The sequence below is a fragment of the Protopterus annectens genome, chromosome 13.part0, assembly GCF_019279795.1.
Source record: "Protopterus annectens isolate FY-2018-M chromosome 13.part0, PAN1.0, whole genome shotgun sequence".
Classification (NCBI taxonomy): domain Eukaryota; kingdom Metazoa; phylum Chordata; order Ceratodontiformes; family Protopteridae; genus Protopterus; species Protopterus annectens.
In genome coordinates, this window is record NC_056747.1 from 296,672,014 (window position 1) to 296,698,518 (window position 26,505).

At 37.4% G+C, this 26,505-nt stretch overlaps 1 protein-coding gene across 8 annotated transcripts in view; it reads left to right on the forward strand.

The window, feature by feature from the left end:
* STYXL1 (serine/threonine/tyrosine interacting like 1) overlaps positions 1–26,505 on the forward strand; it is a 1,008,156-nt gene that overhangs the window by 518,101 nt on the left and 463,550 nt on the right. For all 8 annotated transcript variants that reach the window (XM_044053876.1, XM_044053881.1, XM_044053880.1 and 5 more), the window contains one exon: positions 20,678–20,739. In XM_044053876.1, the coding sequence (XP_043909811.1) occupies positions 20,678–20,739 (62 nt within the window). The remainder of the gene's footprint in view (positions 1–20,677; positions 20,740–26,505) is intronic.

A 26,505-nucleotide genomic window follows, 5' to 3' on the forward strand; every position in this document is an offset into this window, starting at 1 on the left:
TAGTACGCTGTTGTACCTGTATCAGTTTCAGTAGTCAACGGTAGGTTATAATATTTTAAGATCACTTTTAAAGCACTGATTTGGAAGGAGGTTCTTTTTTTAAAAAAAAAACAAGAAACATCTTTATTGAATTATCCCTTATGAGCACAAAACATGAATGAAACTTATAAAAAATAATAAAGCATGAAGACCAGCTCACAGGTCAGACTACCCTTTAATATGAGCGCTTTCGTTGGCGTAAACCATGTGACTTCTTCAAATTAACTGAACATAAAACATAATGTTTTATGTTCAGTTAATCTGAAGAAGTCAGATGTCAGTCAAAATTAACTGAACATAAAACATAAAACATAATGTTTTATGTTCAGTTAATCTGAAGAAGTCAGATAGTTTTATGCCGATGAAAGCGCTCATAATAAAGTGTAGTCTGTTCCTGTGAGCTGGTCTTCGTGTTTTATTATTTTTTATAATTATCCCTTATGACATAGGCAATCATGGATTTATATAAATGAAAACAAACCATATTGACACAATTCCAGCTGCAAGCATTTTCATCGCAAATCATATAGACATAATTCTAGCTGCAAACATTATACATTGCTTATGATCTGCCCAATCATTGTCAATCAGACATTACATAGCTCATTCAAGTCCTGCCTTCTTTTAAACCACAGTCGTCCCCTGTATGTATTGTTCCCACAATTCCAATTTTTCCTATGTAATTTGCTCCTACCCTTTCTTCTTCTTCTTTTTTTTTTTGGCTATTCCCGTTAGGGGTCGCCATAGTGGATCATCTGTTTCCATTTCTTCCTGTCCTCTGCATCTTTCTCTGTCACACCAACCACCTGCATGTCCTCTCTCACTAGATCCATAAACCTTAACTTAGGCCTTCCTCTTTTCCTCTTACCTGGCAGCTTCATCATTTAGCATCCTTTTCCCAATATGCTGAGCATCCCTCCTCAGCACATGTCCAAACCAACATAATCTCGCCTCTCTGTTTTTGTCTCCAAACCGTCTAACCTGGGCTGACTCTGTAATATACTTATTCCTAATCCTGTCCACCCTCATCAAACCCAATGCAAATCTTATCATCTTTAACTCTGCCACGTCCAGCTCTGACTCCTGCCTTTTTGTCATTGCCACTGTCTCCAACCCATATAACATAGCTGGTCTTACTACCCTCTTGTAGACCTTCCCTTTCACTCTTACTGGTACTCGTCTGTCACAAATCACTCCTGACACTCTTCTCCACCCACCCCATCCTGCCTGTACTCTCTTCTTCACTTCTCTTCCACACTCGCCATTAATCTGAACTGTTGATTCCAAGTATTTAAACTTATCCACCTTCGCCAACCCTACTCTCTGCATCCTCACCATTCCTCTATCCTCCCTCTCATTCAAACACATTGCTCCTATCCTTTCTAAAGATTACAATTCCAGTTGTTTTGTCTCTGTTACTATATTCACTACTTCTAGTCTAGTTGGTTTAGACTTTGATTTCCATTTTCTAGTAATTGCTTCTTTGGTAGCCACCATACATAGATTCAGCAAGGCCTTACTATGTCTAGGCAATTCTGATTCTTTATCATAGCTCAGAAGACTCATTTTCCTAGTTACACCAATTTGCTCACTTAGCATCTCCAACAGAGCAGTCTGCAGGGAAGCTTTAAAGTCTGCCAACTCATTACACTCCCAGAAAATATGTTCTCAATTACCACTTTCTTCCCTATCACACCTCCAAGATTTGCTGTCTACCTGAGGAAAAATTCTCTGGAGTCTACTTGGGATATAAAAATATCTATGTAAACAGTTCCATCTAAAAATACAAAGTCTTCTTGATTTTGTTGCACATTTGGGAGACATGCATATATCTCCCCATTGTTTCGTTGTGAATTGCTTATCCAATCTCTCTTCCCAATCCTTTAGAAACTCCTCTGATTCATTCTTATATTTATCATGAAATAAATTATATTTGACTAATTATTTATTTTTAAATGGCAGTTTCTGCTCTAGATTCGACAAAAAACTCTACCAGTGCTGGTCTTTCATTTAGGACCCTCCTGTTTCTTTCTCTTTGCCTATACTCTGATATCAATCCTTGATAGGGAACACAATCTCTAATCTGCAGTCCATATAAATTCTTGTTGTCTTCTCATTCTTTACTTGTCCCTCTCTAGTTATTTGCTCCCAATACCTTGATTCCTTTGCCAGTTTTCTCCAATAAATTATAGCCTCCTCTTGCCTATTGTCTGTATCCCTAATTGCAGTCATCCCTATCATCAGAATCTCCATTCTCCATTCCCGTGTTGGCCTAGTTCTTAAAATACTTTCTGCTATTTCATGAATGTAATATTTTGTATGATTGTATTCTCCTTAAAGGTCTGCATCCAGAATCCTAATCTCTCCTGGTTTCTTGAGCTTCCCTAATTGTATCATCATCCCTTTCCACTTTGAATTATAGGTTTCTGCTTGTGCTATGTATAGGAGTCTTAATTGTGTAACTCTAAAATACCTTCAAATCTGGTAATCCCAATCTGCCTTATTCTGTTGGAAAAATCAGTTTATCCCACTTTACTCTTGCTGTCTTCCCATCCCAGATAAAATCATTCAGCTCTTTCATTATTAATTGCCATCCACAACTTCTCCCCGGTTGATAAAAATATGCCTGAGCTGTGTATAAGACTAAAGAGACTAAAACACATTTTAACTGCTTGTATTTTACTATCCACATACATATAACAGAGTTCCCAATTTCCCAGCTTTTGTATTAGCTTTTGTTTAGTCTCTTCCACATATCCTTAGCTGCCACACTGGAATCATTTTTAATCCATATGTGTAAATACTTTATTTTATCATGTCCCCATAAATATGGCTATTGCTGAACCAGTTTGTGTGTGGTATATAATGTATTGCTATTGCCTTTGTTTTAGTTTCATTAATGTATCCCAAAAAGATTTGTAACTGTCTCAAAACGTTCCACAACATTGTAATGTTCCTTTCTTGTTTTGTCAGGTATAAAATAATATGATCTACAAACAGAGCCAGCTTTTCTTGACTACCATACCAATTATATCCTTGAATTTCTGAGTTCCTTATTTTCTTTACCAATAGTTCTAAATATAATGCAAATAACAAAGGGGGGAGATGATAACCCCGCCTGGTTCCTCTGCTCAAGCAGAAATTATCAGAAAGGGCCCTACCCACTTTAATTTTCACCTCAGATCCCTCATGTATCTTCCTATCAACCTTATAATTTTATCGGGGAATACAAATCTTTCCATTGCCCAGCTCATAAAGTCCCAGCTTACGCTGTCAAATGCTTTCTCTGCATCAAAACCCACCAACAACAGTGGTATTTTTTTATATTCTGCTTCCCTCTGGATCCTCAATGTTCTGTTAATGTTGTCAAATGGCTGCCTCCCCTATACAAAACCACAGTGATCCATATCATTCAATTTTGGCATCAATTTTGCCATTCTTTTAGCCATTATATACATAAATACTTTACAGTCATGGTTTACTATTGCAATGGGCCTGTATGAAGCCGGATCTGAAGGATCATTACCCTTTTTAGGTATTACAGCTACCACTGCTTTCTTCCAGGATGTTGGTATGTCTCCTCTTAAAATATTATTAAACAAAATCTTCCAGATCTTTATCAGTTTTTCCCTTCTAGCTTCCAAACTTCAGTAGGAATACCATCTATTCCTGGGGACTTTCCTGTAGATTGGTTATATGTCACCAGTTTTATCTCATCTGTTCCTATCCTAAATGTTAGTAATTGAGCCTCATCCACCTCTAAACTTGGCATATTTAATTCTTCCATAAACATTTCCATTTGTACATTTTCTTGGTTTCCATATTTCCCTGCTTTATACAGACTTTCATAGAATCTCCAAAATATTTCTACTACTTCTACAAGATCTCTTGTTACCTTCCTTGTTATAGGCTCCCTAAGTCTGATGATAGCCCTTTCTACTTTCTGTTGCTTGAGTCATTGTGCTAAAAGTTTTTCAGCTCTAGAGTTATTATTAAAAAACATCTGCTTAACAGCAAGCTTTCTGAACTCATGCATATTATCGAGGTAATCCCTCATTTTCTTTTTAGCATTCTGCAGTTGCTCCATTTCTTGATTGGTGAGGTTTTGCAAAACTTTAACATTTGTTAATCCCTCTAAATAATTCTTGCTACTTCTTAACCATATCTCCCTTTCTTTTATTTCCACCCTATTTTTAAACTGGAATTTAATTTTATCCCACTCCCTAATTATATTTTTAGAATAAATTTCTGTCTGGTCCAATAGCTCCTGAATAATTTCCACTACCCATTCCTTAAATTCTTGTCCTTTCAGCAGACAGGTGGGAAAACACCAGTGTCTCATTTTTATGTCATTACCTTGTATTTTTATTTTAGTTACTATTGGTGCATGATCTGAAATAGTTATTGAGTACATATCAAGACCTTAAATTAAATGCACATGTTCCTGTGAAATGTAAATTATGTCTATCGGAACCCAGTTTTTGTATCTTGCGGAATAATACGTAAATTCACTTTGAATTCCTAGTACTGAATTCACATCTTCCATGACAAATATTTTCATAAATTTCTTCGAAAGTCTACCCTCCTTTGTTATACTCTCCCTTCTGGGCCCCCCAGACACATCTTCACTGCTGCAAACCAAATTCCAGCCCCCACCTATAAATAATATTCTTTGTTGAAAGCTGATTATTTTTCCCAGAATTTTCTTAAGTTCCATTATATCAGTTTTAGGTGGAATATTACAGCATTAGAATATACAACATTACAGAAAGCTCTATTTCTTAGTTTCCACCGTGCAGCATTTGGTTGTACCGTAACTGTTTGGGGCTTGCTTTATTACTTTCTCTAACCCTGTGCTAGTCGCACAGTACCCAAAGTAATTGGCACCTAAATGTTCTATGCCCTAGGGGTAGCTCTTGGCTGTGTTTCGTTTTACTATTTGGGCTTGCTTTATTAGTCGCTTGTCACACAGTATTCACCCCATTGTAGCCTAGAAATGTTTGTTTGAGTAGCTCTTGACTGTGTTTTTAACTGATTGGGGCTGCTCTTTTACTATATACTTGCTAGTAAGGCCAGTATTCAAGCCAATGCCACATGTAGATGCTCGACTTCTTTTGAGAAGCTTACAGCAATAATTTAACCGTTGGGGCTTGCAAATTTAAACAGAATCCTTAGCTGTTGTCCCAAACTGTAGGTCTAGGCATTTGTTATGCTTAAATTTCTGCAGTATTTATATCGCCTGGCTTCTTGATGTCTGCCTGAGGTCTTGTAACTCAGCTAGGCGTGCTTATTTTACATTGTCTGCTACTTTTAATTCCTCTGTACACTAAGAACTGTGTAGCATTGTTATCTACCTGTGTTTAGCAGTGTTCAGTGTGACTCTGTAAGAGTGTTACCTATTGTTTTTTTATTTTCTTGCTGCAATTTGCTTTATTTGTTCATATTTACTTTATGTATGCCTGACAACTGTCTTTTTGTGTTCCTTTGATGCCTACACTGCTGCTTAAAATCTTTCTTCTTTCTCCTGTATTTTGTAGCTTGGGCTCCTGCCTATCCTGCTATAACCTCCTGAAAAGTACCCTCCTGAACACTCTGGCCAAGAACAGGCTAAATGAACTCTTAACTCCAAAACCTCTAAGGCCTTGCTACTGCTCCCTAGGTTCTTCGTACAACAAGGATTACAAGAAAGTATGTGAACTTTGTAAACTGTGCAGTTTCAGTTGATTCTATTAGGTCATAGTACGCTTCCCTGCCAGATTAGCCAGCAGCCACTACCCCCTCTTCTTTATTGCTTGCACTCCTAGTTCTCCCCTTAATTTCAACCCTCTTCTCTGCTGCTTTAGTTTTCCCTGCTTTCATTACCCCCTATCCTGAACCCCGTTAGCTCCTTCCTCCCTTCCCTGACTCTCTCCGTGAGGTCTCTATTGCCTCAGACTGACTAACCACTAGGTGGCGCTCCTCTACCTTCTTGCTATCCCCACTACATTTCCCTCTCCCTCCTCATCTCCCCTAATACAGCCCTCTAACATCTTCCCTCTGCTCTCTCCCTCTCTACTGTCCAGGATCCCTAGCCACTCTTCACTTTATTTACAGCCATCCTCTAACCCTTTCTGAAGTCTCTTCCGTCTCCCAATGCCTTTCTCTTTTACATCTACCCTTTAACTCCACTACTCTGTACTCCTTATTCACATCTCTGCTACTCTTACCTTACCTATTCACATCCCTGCTGAACTTACCTTCAGGCTATTCACTCTGTACTGATTGTCTTCCTCACTTTCTCCTCCTCTGGCTCTTCCCGCTCCGTTCGCCCTGTGGGCTCACTCCACTCCCCTACCCTGCACTCAAATCCCACCCGCCCCCAGCACCTCAACATTTATACCTCACTAACTCCTCCCTCCTTATCCTTTAACCAATCACTGTCTTCTACCAACTCAATCTAACCTTCATCAATTATCCAATCCCAATCACCCTCTGATATCCCCACCCACTCTTACACCTTCCTCTTCTCTCTACACTTAACCTCCCCCCTCCTGTCCATAAGTTATACCTCCCTTCCTCTCCTTTTCATTCTCACCACAACTTCTTTTTTACTTCCTTTCTTATTTCTCCCTTCCTTACCCCTCCCATTCCAAACATGCCCTCCCAAATCCTCTATACTTTCAGACTCCACTACTCTCTTCTCTTCTTTCTTATTCCTCTCTATCATGCTACTTCATACTCCTTAAAACCTCACCCATACCTTCCTTCTACTCCAACTATCACTTTCACTCACCCACAACCTCTCCTACTCTCTCACTTCCATTCCATTTCTCCCTCCCTTATCACAACTAACCTACTTCACCTTTTCCATCCCAAACTTCTCTCCTCCTCTACAAAAAGCTTCTCTCTTATGTTTCCACTAACCCCTAACAACTTCCCAAATACCAAACTTAAAAGGCAAAAAGTTGTCTTGTGTAATATCCTTGCCTTATCTGGAGACATTAATCATAACCCAGGCCCCTGCCTCAGTACAAACAACTCCTTCCCTCCTTCCCCTTCCTTCCTCACTTCAAATAAGCCTCTCCTCCCTCCTCCTTCTTCTCCTACTTCCTCTCTTAGCACCCTGAAGGTCTTCTCTATCAATGCCCAGAGCCTCAACAACAAACTTCACCATGTCCATGCTTGGATCAATCACAACCAACCTGACATCTTAGCCATCTCTGAAACCTGGCTAAAACCTCATATTTCTGATTCTGAAATCGTAGCTCCAGGTTTCAACATCCTAAGGACTGACCATTTACATAAAAAAGGTGGAGGCTCTGCCCTAATCTACTCTAACCTTTTCTCCATAATCCCCCTTAATATCCCAGTCCCTCAATTCAAAAATACTGAAATAACTGCAAGTCTCCTCCAACTCAATAAACATAAAAATATCTGCTTCCTTTCCTTATACATCTCCCCTGGCGATAATATCTCCACCCTCGAGAATATTCTCCACTGGGCCTCATCAGAAATAAAATATGAAACCATTATTTTAGGTGACGTCAACATTGACTGGAACAAAATCAACTCACCTTCCCCCTCCCTAGCCATCAACCTCCTCAACTTCTCCCAAGTAATCCATTCTACAACCCGACCTAACAAAAACCACCCCCCAGGATCCATCTTAGATTGGATTTTAGTCTCCCATCCAAACAAAATCTCTCTCTCTCTCTGGCACTATCCCTGACTCCTTTAGTGACCATCTCCCTGCCTTCATTCATCGCTCAGCTAACCCCACCCTATTCCAACATCATTACATTCAAACTTGTAACCTTAGCAAATTCAACCCCATAATTTTCTCAAACATTTTCAAACAAATCAACTGGCAAATCCTTAACACTCTCTCCCTTGACAATGCTGTAGAGCATTTTAACTCTATCTTCCTATATACTCTTAACTCCCTTGCCCCCCTAAGAATCAAATTAATCAAAGCCAACTCTGCTCCATGGCTGACCAAAGAGACTAAAACTACCATGCATCTCAGAGACAAATCCTGGAAGCGTTTTCAAAAAAGTAAACTATCTTCTGACTTCCTTCAATATACCCAACTCCTCAACCAAGTAAAAAAAATTAATCTCCTTGGACAAAAAAAGCTACTACAGTAAACTTCAGTCCAATAATTATAAGAACCCAAAACAATTCTGGAAATCTGTTAACTCTCTTCTCCATCCTGGGTCTAGAAATAACCCCTGCCCTGACCCTAGTTTAACTGACAAGGAACTGAGCTCTCACTTCAACACTTTTTTTTACAGATTCCATAGCTAAGCTTACCAAAACATTCCCTGACAATAATCCTCCAAACTTCCTAATCTCTCCTTCCAACATCCCTAATAACTGTCCCACTATGTTCCAGCTCAAACCAGCTTCTACATTGTTTATAAAAAAGTTCTTATCCAAACTAAAGCCATGCTCTAATGCCCCCGACAACATTCCCCCCTCCTTCCTCAAATGTGCAGCTGAAGGTATTGCTCTCCCTATTAGTATCCTGATCAACCGATCCTTAAAAGAATCATATGTACCCAAACTTTGGCGTTCAGCCTACATTCTTCCACTCCACAAAGGAGGGAAAACACCTCCATATCTAACTTCGGTCCCATAGCACTACTCTCTCCAATATCCAAAATTATTGAAAAATGTGTCCACCACCAACTTTTACCCTATTTAACTCAGAATCAGCTACTTACACCCACCCAACATGGTTTCCGTCCCAGCCACAGCACTATAACTGCCCTACTCTCCTTAGAAACTGTTAATCAAGCCTGAGATTCTGGACTTCTTGTATCAACTGTTCTGCTAGATCTTTCTAAAGCCTTTGACACCATCTCCCATTCACACCTTCTCATTCATCTCTCCAACCTTAATCCCTCCCCTAATACTCTTTCCTGGTTCTCCAGTTACCTTTCTGACAGATCTCAGGCTGTCAGATGGAAGGACTCTATCTCTTCCTTCTTACCCACCCCTACTGGTGTTCCTCAGGGATCCATCCTCGGTCCCATGCTTTTCAACATCTTCATAAATAACCTTCACTCTGTCCTCCCTGACACTACAGTCATCCAATACGCTGATGACTCTACCTTAGTTTGTACCACCCCCAACTTTTCTGAACTTCTGTCTAAAACACAAACAGCTTTTTCCACTACAGAAAACTAGATGCACCAAAACCATCTCTCCCTCAACTCCAATAAATCTAAAATTTTAATTTTCCTCCCTACCAAGACTTCTTCCTTTGACAAAAACACATTCATCATCCTAAGCCAAACCAACTGTCCTATAGAAGTGGTCCCTTCCACTAAACTCCTTGGCATTACCATTGATGAACACCTCAAATTTGATCTCCACATACAACAAAACATTAAAAAAAACACCAAAAGGTAGGTATGCTCTACAGGAACAATTTATTTCTTTCAAACTCCTCTAGGCACTCCTTAGCTATCACCTACCTCCTTCCCTCTCTACTTTATGGTGCCCCTCTTCTTACTGATCTGTCTGCTTCTCTCACCTCTAAATTCAAAACTTGCTACAATAAGATTTCTAAATTCGCCGCTAAATCCAAAACCTCAACCCACCACTGCCTAACCCTTCAATCTCTGAACTGGTTAGAGCTCCCTAACCACCTTGACTATCTTCAACTAATGACCGCTCACAAATTAATATTCTTCCCAGAAAAATGCCCAGCCTTATCCAACATTCTTCCCCCTTACATCCCTAACAGATCATTGAGATCAGAACACAAAAACCTAATCTCCATTCACAGACCTAAACTTCCCGCTGGCCAGCTACTACTATCCTTCTCTCTAGGTAGAAAATGGAACTCTCTCCCTCCTTCACTTAGGACTATACCTAACACAGAATCTTTCAAGACCCAACTTTTCTTGCACCTTTCATCCAAATGGAAATGCTCTTGCTTTCACCCTATATAAATTCAAGGGATTCTATACTAGGCCCCTCTCTTCCCCTACACCAATCTGCTCTCTGATATCATTTCTAAATTCCACCAAAATGGATTTAGTTGACTCTCAGCTGACTGTAAAGATGTAAATACTGCAAATTATGTTCCTACAAAAAAAAAAAATTTTTTTTTTCTTTATATTGCATTGTTCTTACTAGGTACACTTGCTGATTGTACATTTTCTATTGTATTTTTATTTTGTGCATTTGTAACTCTGATTGTACTGCCTTGGAGCTTTTCTCCCCGGGCCTCCACTGAAAATGGGTTCTTCGTAGCCCAGTGGACTTCCCCGGTAATCAAACCGAAAATAAATAAATATAAATACATGCCAGAGCAATCCTCTTCCCTTGCCAGTACCCCCTTAGTACCACAAATCTGCCATTATTATCTTCTTTATCCTCTTCTATCACTATTGGAACTTCTCTTACGATTAGTATAAGTACTCCTCTTTTCCTTTTTTCCAGGTATTCCACTGAATAACCACCCTAAAAAGCCTGCCTTTATCAAATTCACATGTTCAGTTCTTTCCAAGTGTGTCTCCTATACCATACCTATTTGCACTCTATATTTTTTAATATAGTTAATTACTCTTTCTTTTTTTGTATTTATCTGTAAGACCATTGGCATTTAAATACATTACAGAAAGCATCATTGTATTAAAAAGTTATTATTCCCACCTTTTATGTATAACAGCTTTTTTGTTAAATCGTTATTTCCAGTTTTTGTGTTACATGCATACACTGTTTGTCAAGTTGATCTTTTATACAGTTGTTTCTTGTCATATCCATTTGAGCCTATGTCACATCTTACAAAACTTTTTGTTTTATTGAAATCCCTCAAACAAACAAAAAAAATAAACATACCCCAAAACCCCATAAAACCTATTAACTTAATACAAATACACAGAACAGTGTATATCTTCAAATATTGAAGTTTTACCTTCCTAATAGAAACAAATGTCCCAGACTGACAGCCATACTCATAGACTTGAGTTAACATAAAAGAAAGGTTACCCATGCTAAGATGGATGATACAGCCTGTGCTTCTACTAAGTGCTGTCTGGTTTTGTCTTAAATTTATAGTTCTCCAAGCTAGGAAAACACCCGAGTGTTTTCACAGAACATTATCGCCTAGCCAGTTTCTCTCTTTTTCTAGCTAATTTCTCTTTATCAGTGGAGAAGATACAGCATTGCTGCTAAGAATACATTTATTTGCTAGAAAAAAGCCTTATAATATTCAGTATTCTTTTTCATTTACTTGCTTTCCCCTTAAAACTTGTTACTACATCAAGCTAATTTTTTGTCATGCTCTTTTAACCAGACTTTTCTTTATTTATTTATTTATTTATTTTGTTTTACATTGCAGTGCCTACATTTTTTATAACTGAATAAGGAGAAAGAGAGAAGAAGGGAGAAAGAAAAAAAAAACAAGAGCACCTATTTACTTTATAGCAGGGCTGCCGAACTTTAGGTAATCTGAGGGCCACATTAAAAAAAGATTTATCTAAGGGCCACATCCACAATAATAAATACAGTACATATACTGAAATTACTTAGAGAGTCATACGTTAGTTAGATTTAGCAAGCACTTTGAAAATTTCATAAGAAAGAAAAGTCACGGTGCTTATAAAAGTTTTTATTGAAACAGTAGACAAGATGCAGTAATTTTTAAAGAATAGATGTCTTTCTATTAAGTCAGTTTTGTAGCTGTAGTAAAATATTAAACCTGCTGGTATTTAAGCCTCGTAACTTAGTTGTTAGCAGTGTCAGTGTTTCTTCTGCATGCTCACTCTTCTTGGCAGCCTCTGGCTCATTGCTTAAGAAATTCTTCACAGGTCTGAACCACCTCAATTTCAGGTACCTCTCTGTTAGTAGTAATTTAAAAAAATCTTTTTCACTTCTGTTAGTATAAAAAGAGTCTGACTACAAATTGTACAATTCCACCTGAAGGTCAGAGCTTACATTTTTAATGGTGACAGTCAAGGGTTGAGTAAAAATTGCAGTATCTTCTTCAGTTTCCTTAAAATACCCAAATTGATTCTCACAGTCCTGAATGATCACTTCATTATACTTTACACATGTTGAAAATGATATTTCTTCAAAATTCTTCATTTCTTCAAAATGTTCTTTGCAATTCGGAAAAAAAAATAAAAATATTATTAGCCAATGTTGATTTAAAAGGCTTCAATTTCCTTTTAAAGTCATTCAAATGACCATTTGAGTTGGCAATATTCAGTTGTTTGCCCTGCAGTTTTAAGTTCAACTCATTCAAATGGTTGATCATATCTGTTATAAATGCAAGATCTGGTAAAAATATGGGATCTTGCATTTGAATTTCAAGTTCTGTTGTTTCAGACTTCACATCATTTTTAAGAAATATGGGTATTTCGTTCTCAATGGCAAAAAGTGTTCCAGACATTTTCCAGCACTCAACCAATGAATATCAGAATAAAGGAGCAAATCTCCATATGCAGCATCTATTTCATTCAAGAAATCGCCAAATTTACAATGACTGAGAGATCTATTACATCCTTGTATAATATTAGTTATTTTTAGAGCTACTTTCATGGCATTGACTTGACATAGAAATTATCCACAGAGTACTTCTTGGTGAATTATGCAGTGAATTGTAAGGCAGTTAATATTGTTTTGTTTCAGTAGTCCACAAAAGCCGCTTCCATCCCTGTCATAGCTTTGGCCTCATCTGTTACGATGCTGGAAAAACAGCTAGTTGATACCCCCACAAGAGGTGATAATATCTTGGACTTGGTATTAACCAACATAACTAACCACTGCAGCATCCCTGCAGTATCATCCTCCCTTGTAAGATCCGACCATAAAGCAGTCATATTTGAAGTCACCATCTCCCCCAACCTCCCGCTAGCTAGGGTCAAACAAAAAAACATTTCCAAAGCTGATTACAGCCTCCTGAGGGATGGTATAAACAGCTTCACAGCCCCCTCCCCTTCTCTAGGAACTGGCACCAGTATCCAAAACTATACCAAATTACTATATGAACATTTATATAAATACATGGAATCAGGAATACCTGACAGAACTAAATCATCCTCCGCAAGGAAGAGTAAACCTGTCTGGTGGACATCTGCAATAAATAAACTGTGTAACAAAAGAAAAAAATTGCTGTCCAGGACCAAGAAGGAGCAGGTGCCCAATTGGAAGCAATCTCTCTTTAGCCTAAACAAGCAAATAGGAGCACTAGTGAAATCCTCCAAAGCAAACTTAGAGTCCAAATTGGCCATATCTGCTGGAGACGATCATAATTCCCGGTCAACAAATGTAAATACATAAATAAATAAATAATCCCTTCTTCACATACGTACTTAATCTCAAAGGTAGCACCCAGATCTGTTCAGAATTGGTGGTCAAGGACATCACATATACAAATGTCGTCGATACAACAAACTTGATTGCTGAGAGATTCAGTGCAAATTTCACCCCTCTGTCCCCCCTTCAATAAATCAGGACATTCCCAGTACATGCCCCCTTCCCTTTATATCTAGGGAACCAGGTAATCACTGCTCTCTCAAAGGTAAAAAATACAGCCTCCATGGGACCCGATAACATACCAGGCTGCATCCTACATGAACTCAGACAGGAACTTGCAGCATCATTAGGCGCTCTATTCAAACAAAGCCTGAGTACCGCCTTTGTCCCAGCTGAGTGGAGGACAGACACTGTCAGCCCTTTACACAAAGGTGGAGTGCCCACTGATCTGGGAAATTATAGACCCATCAGCCTAACTAGCCTGATCTGCAAGGCCATGGATCGGATTATCATGGACCTCATTAATAAGGACATTGGAAACCTTCAAACACTCTATCCCACACAGTTTGGCTTCGTCAAGGGGAGGTCATGTCTGTTAAAGTTGGCCGACTTTTTTGAGAACAGTCACCAAAGCCATGGACAAGGGGAAGGCAGTGCACACCGCCTACCTTCACCTGGCCAAAGCCTTTGACACTATTCGCCATTCGGGCATAATAGATAAACTCTCTCAACTAGGCATCATTCCATATATTACCAAATGGGTAGCTAACTGGCTCACTGATAGACCCCACCTAGTCAAAGTAGGGGAGGCCACCTCAAGCAGTAGACCCGTATCAAGTGGCGTACCTCAGGGTTTGGTCTTGGGGCCTCTGTTATTTGGGATATACTTTTCTGAGGTGCAGGCCAAAACCATTGGGCTATGGTTGACCAAGTCTACAGATTACTGTAAGCTGGGCATAGTCATCAATTCCCCTAGTGACGTTGGCATCCTCCAAGAGGGTCTCACCCAAACATATGACTGGTGCCAGAAACATGGCCTCAAGCTGAATACAAAAAAATGCATCACCCCCTTTGGGGAGAGTGACATTCCCACAAATTATCACATTATTAACAACGTCCTAAGTGCACAGTCAGTCATGAGGGATTTGGGCACCCAGAGTTTAGCAACCTGACTTTTAACCACCATGTTGCTTCCATTGTATGGAAAGCTTTCTACATGGCACACCTCATAGGTAAGGGTATCTCATCCAGGGACAAGGAGATCATAACATCCCTGTATTCTTCCCTTATAAAGCCCAATATTGAGTACAATGCCACATTTGGCATGTACCTCGCAAAGCACATGCAGCAGCTGGAGATACCATAGAGGTTTCTCACCAGGAGAACCCAGGGCCTCAAAAATCTACCATACAAAGATAGGCTAAAAGCCCTATCCCTCTACTCTATTTCATACAGACTCCTCAGAAGTGACCTTTATCTGGCATACAAGGCAATCTCGGACCCTGCCTTGATGGGACTGCTGCATATCCAGAAGTTAAGCTCCACTCGACTAACCTGCACACATGGCCTCAACCTGGTCTGTGACATCAATAGGACTTGTTGGCAGGACAGATTTGTGTCCCAGAGACTCCCCCATATGTGGAATAGACTCACTCTCCATGTCAAGCAAAGTACCTCTTTACCCCTTTTTAAGTGCAACCTGGATAACTGGATGGGAAATAGAAAATACATCCCTGGGATTCCACCTGTGTCCCTACTGAACAGGGGCATCAGGTGCTAATTTGTCTATACATGGGCTAAACTCTTGGCTAGGCTTATAAGGGCCTTAGGGCCAATAGCCTAGTAACTTCCTATGATAAAATCCTCCATAGTTCATAACAGACTTCTGAACTGCTTCGAAAATATTAGTACTTTTAGTAGTCCCATGTAAATATATAAGACTGAGGAGTTCTTCATTAATAGTAAAGTCCTCCTGAAATTAAAAGCTGATTAACATCTGCTTGATTAGTGCTTTCATCCAGATGCAATGAAAAGTACTCCAATTTTGCTATTAAATCACACAGCTGTTTTAAAACATATTGATCCATGTGTTGTATGTGTCTTGCGATGGTCTGTTGAGGTAATGCCACTGTTTTGAACTTCTCAGCTAATTTCGGCTCATTGAATTGTTTTGCCATTTCAGTTGCACATTTCTTTACTATCACACCATCACTAAAAGGCTTTTTTGCTTTTGCTAACTCCAATGCTACTTTGTCAGAAGCGGCAAGGTTAGAATTTTGTTCAATGCTAAGATTTGCAAAACTGGTTTGGTGCATAAATTTCTTCTTATATTCTGCAATAATGGTGCATCTTGATTCTCCACTATACATATTAAATGTTTTACTGTGTAATGTACTGTAGTGTCATTCACATTATACTCTTTACGCACTGATAAAACTTGCATGCAAACAAGAAATTGAATTTTACTCCTGTTGCTTGTAATCAAGTAATCTGATTCTCATCGGCTTTGATACACTCGGTTTTCATCTTAAGTTTTTTGTTTCTTGTTAGATATTTTTGTTTGAGGATAAGTAGTAATAAAACACAACCTCAGGTTGCTGAACAAACTAACAACACTAATTGTGCGCTCAGAAGCATGACCACAAGATTCACCCCAGACCTTGTACGGTGTACAAAACTTAACACAAACGTTTCATGCACTGAACATCTTTGTTCAGTCCAATACAGTGAGTATGCAAAATAATGCTGTCTTAAATTTAACAATTTTCAGATACTGACTCTGACAGTAAAACAAATAATAAGGCAAACTCCAAGTACGAACATTTCAACTTTAAAAAGCATAATCGGATCCTCCCCTGTTAATAAACACCCCTCTAAATATGGCAGAACTAGGTCAGATAAGTTAGGAGAATAACACACATCCCCCCAAACACAACTATCACTATCCATACTACACTTTCAATCGGAAGCCTTACCTTACATTGCCTCTTATCTCTCCCCACTTGCCTAGGCAGTGGGATAGATTAGAAATTCCATGTTGTCCTCCGCTTTTGTCTATGTCTCTACAAAGCAGGGAGAGTAAAGTCCAACAAATGAATTGCTATCCCACTTGTCCTGTACCATTTTACAAGCCTCGCCCCTCTGCTCACTTCTTCTTCTTAGCCTCGGTAGTTCCTCCTACATGCACAGCAATCCACCACAAATAGTGCATGATATCACTCTGCCTCAGTGAAAGACACCAGCCAGCTCCTATACCTCCACTGTGATTAGAGCGTAGACAAATGGAGCAGCATCACATTTCGTTCAGACAAGGTAATTTTCCAGTTCAGCAAAATTCTTTGACCTTGATTGATTTGCTTAGTGATGAATGTGTCTTGCATATATATATATATTTTTTTTGCAGAGGCACATGTATTTAATTGCCATGAGAAATGTTTCTGTCAATCAGATTAAAAAGAAAACATACTTTTATAAAATAAAACAACAAGTCTCTGATTTGGGTACTGGGCCGTGTTTTGGATAGCCTAGCTTAACTTTATAGCATGCAAAGAAAATAATGCACTATAAAATATTACTGTTAAGAAAATAATTTGTTTTACTTGCACTTAACTTTCTCCCTGCTCTTTTACCTCCCCTAACTATTTTTCTAACATTAATTATGTGAAGCAGGGCATATGCTTTAGAGTCCCCCACAAGTCCAACAAAGTCCAAAAAACTCCAATATTTCCAGATTTTCTTGTTTTGTCATATTTCAAAAATATAATTATTGCTTTTTAATCCAACATTTGTCAATTTCCAAGTTACTGATTTTATTCCTGTTCATCTTTATCTCCCAAATCCTGTTTCTGGTTCATTTCCAACTTATTCTCGATTCTTCTAGTCAACTCACATACTCCCTTCCTTCTCTCCAGCATTTTCCATTGAAGCATCAGAAATGGTATTACTGGCACAGTCTCTCTGCAGTCTTTATTACCAGAAGAACAAGAAACAGAATCTCCATCTGTTTCATAGCCCATTTTTTGTTGGACAAACTTCTGTATTTCCTCTTTAGCTTGTACTTCATCAAAAAATTATTTTGTCCCTCCAGGAAATATTTTTTTGAAGATAGCGAGGTACAGCAGTTTGAATCTCACACCTGCTTCTCAATATTCCATGAACAGTGGAATAAATTTACTCCTCTTCTGCCTGGTGTACAGTGAGTAATCATTTTCTAAAACACTCTGCTATCTCCCACTTTTAGTACTTTGTCCTTATGCCACAGTTTTGTCAGAATCAACCCCTTCTGCTGGTAGGATTGCATCTTTGCTATTAAAGATCTAGGTTACTTTCTCATGGCCAGGTTTTGAGCATATACACAATGTACACTTTCAGTTAACAACTCCAGCTGTGGAATACTAGTCTGATTGCTTATTTGTGCTTTAATAAAATGAATACAGTTTGTTCCTTCCAGCTTCTCTGGTACAGTTGACACTTTCAGATTTTCCCTATGTGCTATATCCTGTAATTCTATTATTTTTTGAAACATCTCTTCTTCAGCAGTCTCATATTCAGACAAAGAGTTTTTTTCATTTTGATCTCTGATTTTTTGCACTTTTATCACCTCATCTGAATATCTGTTTAAAGCTTCTTCCATTTTTGTCCAGCCTTTTGTTGTCTGAGTTGATATACTCCATCAGTATTTTGTTTATTTTAATCAAGTTTATGTGCAGTTGTGTTATACTTTCCACTAGGTTACTAGAAGTCATGTCTGGAGCTTGCACTGCTTTTTGAACAGCTGTAGTACTTTTCCCTGTCAGTGTTTTTTTCCTTACCTCTTGTAGCTGACTTTCCTTCAAGTCTACTGTATTTCTTTTTCCTGGCATCCAGGCAGTGCACTTACTAGCCATTTACTGAAATTTACCCAGAAACATAAAAGTCTACTGACCTTCTCTGCTAAGTTTCTGTTTTCACACTGGGAGAGATAGAATTAAACTGTTACTCAATGGGCAGCCATCTTGGAAATCCTTTGGAAGGAGGTTCTTGTGACAAAAAAGCTCATTCTACAGAGTTGGTATACACCAACTATAAAATATGATGTGCCATCCTCTTGACACTTCTGGGGACATCAGGGAATATATATATCCTGCAGAATTTAGTGGATGGGAAGTGACCATTAGAATAAGTGATAAGACTAATGTCAGACTCAAACATAACAACTGAGCATGTTGTGGCCACCCAAAATTTTATATATTGTTACAGACCATCTTATGATGTTAACACCAACTGGCTAACACTCTTTTTTGACAGCAGAAAATAAGCTGAGAACTATAAACAAAACTGAAAATAACAAGACTCAAATGACAGTAGCAAGCATGGCTAAGTTATGATAGCAGTCTACACAGGAGGTATTGCATTCTCCGAGACTCTTCTGTAACCTGATTCATATGCCTATCAGATTTTATTTCTGTTCTGGTAAAATAGCAAAATATTTCATCATCTACTAGGCCTTAAGTTGGTGGAAAGCTTTTATAAATTTGGCAGTATGTCTTGAGTATTTGTCCTACATTTCTGTGCTTCACCATACAATAAAGAATATATTATTACCATATACTTATAACAAAAATAATACATTGTTAGCTACCAAACTATTAATACAGATAGGTTTAAGAAAGATGTGTTATGTGATTCTGGAATTTCAATGTACAGATTTTAGTGCTTCTCATAACTACAGTTTAATAAGACTTGTAAATGTCTCAGACCTCAGGATAAGCGATATCACTGACAAGCAGGTACACAACCTCTGAACATACTTCCCCACAGGAATTTAAGTAACTCCAGCTTGAAAGTGATAAATTAAAGTCTATGTTGTTAAGAAGGGAATACCTAAATGACTTTCTTACTAATATTTTTGAGGAAACTTTTTACAAAAGGGATGCAAGATTATTTCCCCCATTAGGTAATTTAGAAGCATCAGTTAACAGTGTTAAAATTTTAGATTCTATTTATACTAAGGGTCTTATTCTTACATATAATGGAGATGCTGATAATATTTCCAAGGTTATTAAAAGTGATTGGAAAGTATATGACATGGGATGGATTAACACAGAAGCTTGTGGAAGTGGCCCCTGCATAGTATTTAGGAAGGACTGGTGTATTAAAATTACATTGAAAGGTTATGGGGGTCTACCGACTTGTATACCAGTAATCATAAAAAATTGGTACCTGTAAATGTTGAAGATGTTCTTATTGTTATATCTAGGAGGGAGCTGAAGTCTATATCAAGGGTATAGGCCCAGTGTATGCACAGGTACTTATTAATTGTGGATCCAAGGGAGTGGTATATATTGCAGTTTGTTGAGTATGTTTTAAGTTTTGTGTAGGGAAAACTGAAAGAGTTTTCAAAGATTGCATTCAGGAATATATGTATGCGACCAAGAAAGAAAATCAAACCAATGCCCTTTGGAAGCACATTCAAAGCCATGAGGGTCACAGCTTCAGGTTTTTCGGTTTAGAAATTGTCAAGCATGATTTTAGGGGAGAACCTTGGAAACATTTGCTAGAGGTTAAGGACCTCTATTGGCTTGGTCCATGTGAACTTAATGACATGATTACTATAGCACCTATTTTGAATATGAAATCTATGAGTTTTTAATTATATTGTTTATTTACAGTTGATTAAGTTGTTAATTATGTTGTGTATGTATGGCTTTAAGGAGGGGTGTCTTTTGATGATTGGGATATTTATATGAGAAAGTGATGTTTTATTTGATTTTTATCTCTGATGAAGTCCCATTTATGTGCTTACAGACAAAAGCACTTAGACTGAATATTAAACTTTTTTATGTATACTGGCATCCTTTTATTTTGTTATATACCTCAAGTTTTTTGGAGTTACCTAAGTCCCAATGGGTCAGTGTATTCAGTGGTATTGCACCTGTTTGTCTGTGATATCATTTATCCTGAGGTCTGGGCCGTTTACAAGTATTGCTTATTTTTTCTTGGTTACAGTTTAATAAGAGGTGTCTTGTCTGTTTGATGAGTTAGGTGTGTATATAAATATGTAGTACACAAAGTGAGCATCTTACATAGTTAATGGAGAGAAGTTTGTTTTACTTGTTGAAAATGGCAGCTTACTTTTTCTTACACTGATTGTTTTTCTGTGGTATATAAGAACAGTAGATAGCTTAGTTTTGTTTCATTACAAATTAACTTACATAGAAGAGCCAGGAACATTATGTTCTTGATTAGTAGCCAGTCAAAATTGTATGGCTTAAATGGATAATACCATCTAACTTCTAAGAAAAGCATACATTTTGGAGGTTAGCTAGCTCATTTGTTTTACAGCGATTGTGAATTAACAAATGGAAATATATTTCAGTTGTTAAAGGCTTTCTTATTATTTCAGATGCACGTAAAAAATCTGAGTATGATGAAAGTCATGTGATAACAGCCAAAAGAGCCAAAGAGGTGAGTCATACAAAATGTAAGGGTGGTTGTACAAAGCAATAATGGCACAGGCAAAATTGATAGCTCATTTGAACAGTATTGTTAGATGTAACCACTAAAATTTGAGGGATATTTATTCTGTGAAAAACATGTTCCTTGAGAAATTTTTAAACAATACCTTGGCATGATATCCATTTATGTGAAAGCTGAGCCACTATATGTGCTTTAAGATTATTTTAAAAAGTTCACCTCTTGTACTTGAGCCAAATGGTGGTGATCTATTTTGCATATTTCCTTCTGTCTCACACACACACACACACACACACACACACACACACACACACACACACACACACACACACACACCACTCTAGGTACATTTCAAGCTCAAAGATCAAATCCTTGTAAGAGCTTGCCAACTTTCAAATGAATGGAATTTTCCAGTTCCCACATGGTTGTCGAAATCATTTGTGAAAAGTTCTGTGAACTTTCAGTTTCTAGTATGATAACCTGTTTCAAACAGCAGGCAACATTTTCCAGTATTTCCTAATATTTCCTAATCCCATGTGGTTGCCAAAACTATTTTTGAAAAGTTGCAAGAAGATAAAAATTAATATGATAATTATTCATTCATTCATTCATTCATTCTTTCATTCATTAATTCAATCCATGTTAGAGACTGTGTAAGGACCCAGTGTGCAAGCTCCAGAAAAAAATATATTAATTACATTTATAAAACGTTTACTAAATAATTAAAAAAGTATATAAGCCATGTTTTAGACAGAAATTCTGTTGAAATGTTACTTAACAGTACTAATTAAAAGAGGTATATTCATCAGAACTTTAGAAAGACTGTAGGACAAGATAATTACTGAGTAGGTGAATCATATTTGCATAAAGTAATGGTAGCACAGTGTTGGTTGTAGCAAGTGTAATGTTTTAACAGTATTTTTTTTTTGTATTTATGCACTGGTAATTGCATCATTCACTTATATAATTTATAGCTGTATGTGTGTAATACCACACAGCTGTATTTTTAGGTAAATACAGAATCTTTTCTCAAATACAAAATAAACATCCCCATTGAATAATGTACAGGAAAATTAAAAGACTGTTAATGCTTTTTTTAATTGATAGAGAGGGACCTGTAATAGGCTTTGTTTGAGGTATTAGGGTAGCTCTGATCAGTGCCAGAAGTTTCAGCAACAAACCGACAATCTTATTTTCAAACATCATTATTAAATCATCACATTTTAATTAACGACATGGATGTTCATACATTAACATAAGAACATAGGAGCATATTAGGCAGGCAATCACTGAGACCATAAGATGCTTAGCCATATACACCTTTAAACAGACCCTTTTCAAGCACGTAATAGTGCTCACCTTCCAAATTGACTAGAGCTGCACAAGATAACCCTGATGTAAATTTGTGTCTACCCATCCAGTCATCAAGACTAACTTTAACTATAGCCAAAGTAGCTCTTTGTTTGAGCAGTAGTTGTAAGACATTCCATAGACTAGGAATACATTGAGTCAGAAATCTACCTCTCCAGCAAGTCCTGTTTATTTGTTAACATAGATTTAGGTCATTAGTGCGAGTGTTTGTAGAGCTACTGGTTTTGCAAAGAAACAGAAAGGACTGGGTCTTTCATGGCTCGAAAAGAAATACACAGGTCACGTAACAGCAATCTGTATAAGGAGAGTTGAGCTTATCTATCGGGATAGCTGAAAGATTTAAGATCTTTAATTTTCTTGCTTAGAAAGCGTTGGGGCATTTCCAATTAAGTGATATACTTGGATTTGTACATATCAAAGGAGGAATTGTATTCACTGATGGGCCTGATAAGGGACAGCACAGTGGAGGGTAACTTCTTTGGATCTTGATTATAGTCCCCTGGAAATCATATGGGCCAGATAGAAGGACTTCCTGACTGTGGTGGTAACATGATGATCAAATGAGAGAGAAAGAGTTATCCACATAAGTATCTAGGTCTCTTATGTCTATATCTGTCTGAAGAGGAGTACCATGTATAACGTATGAGGCATGAGTAACATTTCTGCCAAATGCTCCAGTGGCTTTACTTGACAGAGGCACTGGGAACTAAGGTCGGGCGGCTCAATGCCAGGGTAATCCTAGGGGCTAGGCTTGTAAAGGCTCCAGGGCCATTAGTCTAATACACACCTATGAACCTATGCTACTACACCATACTTTTTAAAAATGTAGTTTGAAGCCATTTTTGATACACCATGTATGTGCATAGTGTAGCCCTTACGGGAGCTGGTTTGTATCAATGAGTGGGTGGATAACCGTGCCCAATTTACAATCATAAGCAAACCGCATTGTTAGTGTCATGCATTATACATATATTTTTCTTTTTAACAATTTTCATTCATGCCAACATTACATAAATTGCAATGTAGAACAGAGGTCCAAACCCACAGATGGTAGCAAAATACTTTATTTACAGGCAGGGTAAGCGCTTTCATCTTGTATGCAAGACTTCATCAGATGCCTCCATATTACATTTCTAACTATTTATTCCTTTTTCCATTAAATCTAATTAAAATTTAAAGACACAAAATACCTTATACCAAAATTCATACACAGCCACTTGCATGGTCTATATAATGTACTTAAAACGCTTAAAAATGCTTTAAAATACCCTTTCATAACAATATTATAAAAAATAATAATACATACAACATGCACTTATTAAATTTGTGTAGCTTTAGCCAATAAAACCGGCTTAATAGTAATATACTCATTTAAGCCTGAAAAAATATTGGATTTTAACCTAAGCTGCCACTTTAATTCCTTATTTAACAATAAATTTTTAACATTTCCCCCTTTAGGATTCATTTTCACCATATCTATAATACCAAATTTAAAACCATTAAAGGAAGAACAGTGGATGGAATGCTTATATAGTGCACTAGCCTCTTTTTTAATCCTAATGTCATAAAAATGTTCATACATTCTATCCTTAAGAGCCCTCTCCGTTTTTCCTATATAGAATGCAGGACATTTTACACCTATAGCTAGATACACTATCATTTTTGTATTGCAATTCCCTTTACAAAACCAAACTCTACTATTCATACCATTTTGTAAACATATACTGTCTTCCTTAATGATATAAGAACACTGCTTACAATTGCCACATGAAGTAGTTGCCTTTTTAATTAAAAATGTAGGCACTTCCATTTGTTCAAATGTTCTTTTAAAATTCTTACCAGTCCTATAGGAAAAAAACAGGTTCACATCCCACCACATCATACAACTCTTTATTTGTTTTTAAGCATACTCCAATTAGCCTTTATAATGTCTGTGAAAGTCCCTGTAAAATCATTAAATTCGGTTACACATACCTTTTGAAATTTTCTATCCTCCTTAACTTTAACTATCTCACCCATAGGTTTTCCTAAAAGAGGTTTATATCTAATACCCCACCCTCTATATACTTTATTCAGAACCCCTTGCACCATCTGTCCTGGATAGCCCCTCTCCATAAACATTTCACCCAGGAAATTATAATTCCCTATCTAATTATTTTTTATTTGAAGTCATCCTTGCAATACGTACTGCTTGCCCCTTTACAAGACTTTTTTTCTGGAACATGGGCTGATGACTGGTGTAATGCAAAAAACTATTACACCAAGTGTTTTTTCTATAAATTCTGGACTTAAACCCTTCTTTAGTTTGAAAAATAGTGGTGTCAAGATAGTTTATACATGATTTATCCCAAACATAGGTTAATTTGAAATAAGTGGTGCATTAATTTAAATATTGCATAAAGGAGTCTACTGTCTCTTTACCCCCTTCCCATAGAACAAATATATCGTCCAAAAATCTCATATATAGACGTATATTGTTACTATATGAACTGTTAAATAAATAACAGCGCTCCCATTCCAACATTACCAGGTTAGCATATATGGGGGCACAAGCTGCCCCCATAGCCACCCCACTAATTTGCTGGTAATATTCACCTTGAAAACTGATATAATTATAATCAAGCACCACTTCCATCAGTTCAAGAACTAATTGAATTTGATCTTCAGACATTGTGGAGTATTTATATATGCTCTCACTAAAAACTGATGCCCCTCCTGTCTAGGAATACTAGTAAATAAATCCCTTACATCTATAGTGAGAAAACTTAAATTTTCTTTCCAAATCTCATGCGTTAATTTGCTTAAAAAATCCCATGAATCTTTGATTAAATGATCCATTTTATATAAGATCTCCTTTTCAAAAAATCAACAAATACTGCCAAAGGGTGAGTTTTAAAATTTCTAGCAGAAACAATAGGTCTAAAAGGGGGACTGTAACACACTTATGTACCTTGGGTACCCCAAAAATATTTGGGATAAGAGAATTGGGTTGCTTCAAAAAATATTAAGTTCTACCATCAATTCTGTTTTCTAACAAGTATTCCTCTAATAATGAATCAATTCTACCATAAGCTATCATAATTTTGTTTTTAGAGACTGGGTTATAGGTGTTAGTATCAAGCAAAATATTAATTATATCATTGTTATACTCTTCTGTACCACAAAGCACAATTCCACCCCTTTATCTGGCTTCATAACACGCAAGCCAGTTTGACTCTTTAAATCATTGAGCAACATTTTTTCCATTTTATTTAAATTAGAAGGCTCCATATTATTCCTGTTATTATTATATGCTTCGTAGATTTCTTCCGTAACATATTTCTCAAACGTCATAAGGACTGGGTGGAGAGGTGGATTAGTTGTGCTTTTTCTATATAAACCTTTATAAAATTTTTCTTCCTCTTCCCCAGAACTTTTATACAACATACCCATAAAGCTTGAAGTCAACCAAAGTGTTAGCTATAGCCCCATAGTTTGTTAATACAAATTTGAATCCTTTGGAAAACAGGTTGAAATGTTCCTTTTTAAGAATGAGTGGGGTATAATTAAAAATTGCTCAGTTCCTGCCTGTCGTTAATCCTCACTCCTCCTCCTCCTGAACAGTATTATACATGTACTGTTCCTTCAGATTCCATTTATATCTATGTAATTTGCTCCTTCCCTTTCCTAAAGATCCAACTTGCAGGTTTTTTATTTACTTTACAATATTCAGTTCTTCAGTTGCAGTTAGTTTTGATTTTGATTTCCATTTTCTAGTGTTGATTTTTTGGCAGCCAGAAGCATTAAACTTAGTAAGGCATTGTAGTTTCACAGGTCCTAGGCATGCGGTCCAGGAGACCATTGAGCAGCCTAGTCCATTTTCCCAGTTACCCCAAAACACTGGTTAAGTGACTTGGTCAAGGTCACACAGTAGGCAAATGAAGGCTGAGGATATCAAAGCCTGTGCCACAGGAAGCAGCTTGTTAACAGCTCATCGTCTTAATCCTCTGAGCTATCCTTACTATGGCTACACAATTCAGATCCTATAACCCATTTCAAAAGCACCGACTCCTTAGTTGCAAGCAATTATCCCACAGCATTTCTGAAAAAGTACTCCAGAGGAAAATATTTAAACTCTGCTAACTCATTATATTCATAAAAAATATGTTGCCAATTATCTATGTCATTCTCATCATACCTCCAAAATTTGCTGTCTGCCTGAGGAAAGATCCTCTGAAGTCTTATTAGGGTATAAAAATACCTATGCAAACACTTCCATGCAAAAATCTTAAACCTTCTGGACTGTTACATACTTCACAGCCATATAGATATTTTCTTATTCTGTTTTTGTAAACTGCCTTTCCATTGTCTATTCCCAGTCTTTTCAGACCTCCTCTGACTGATTCT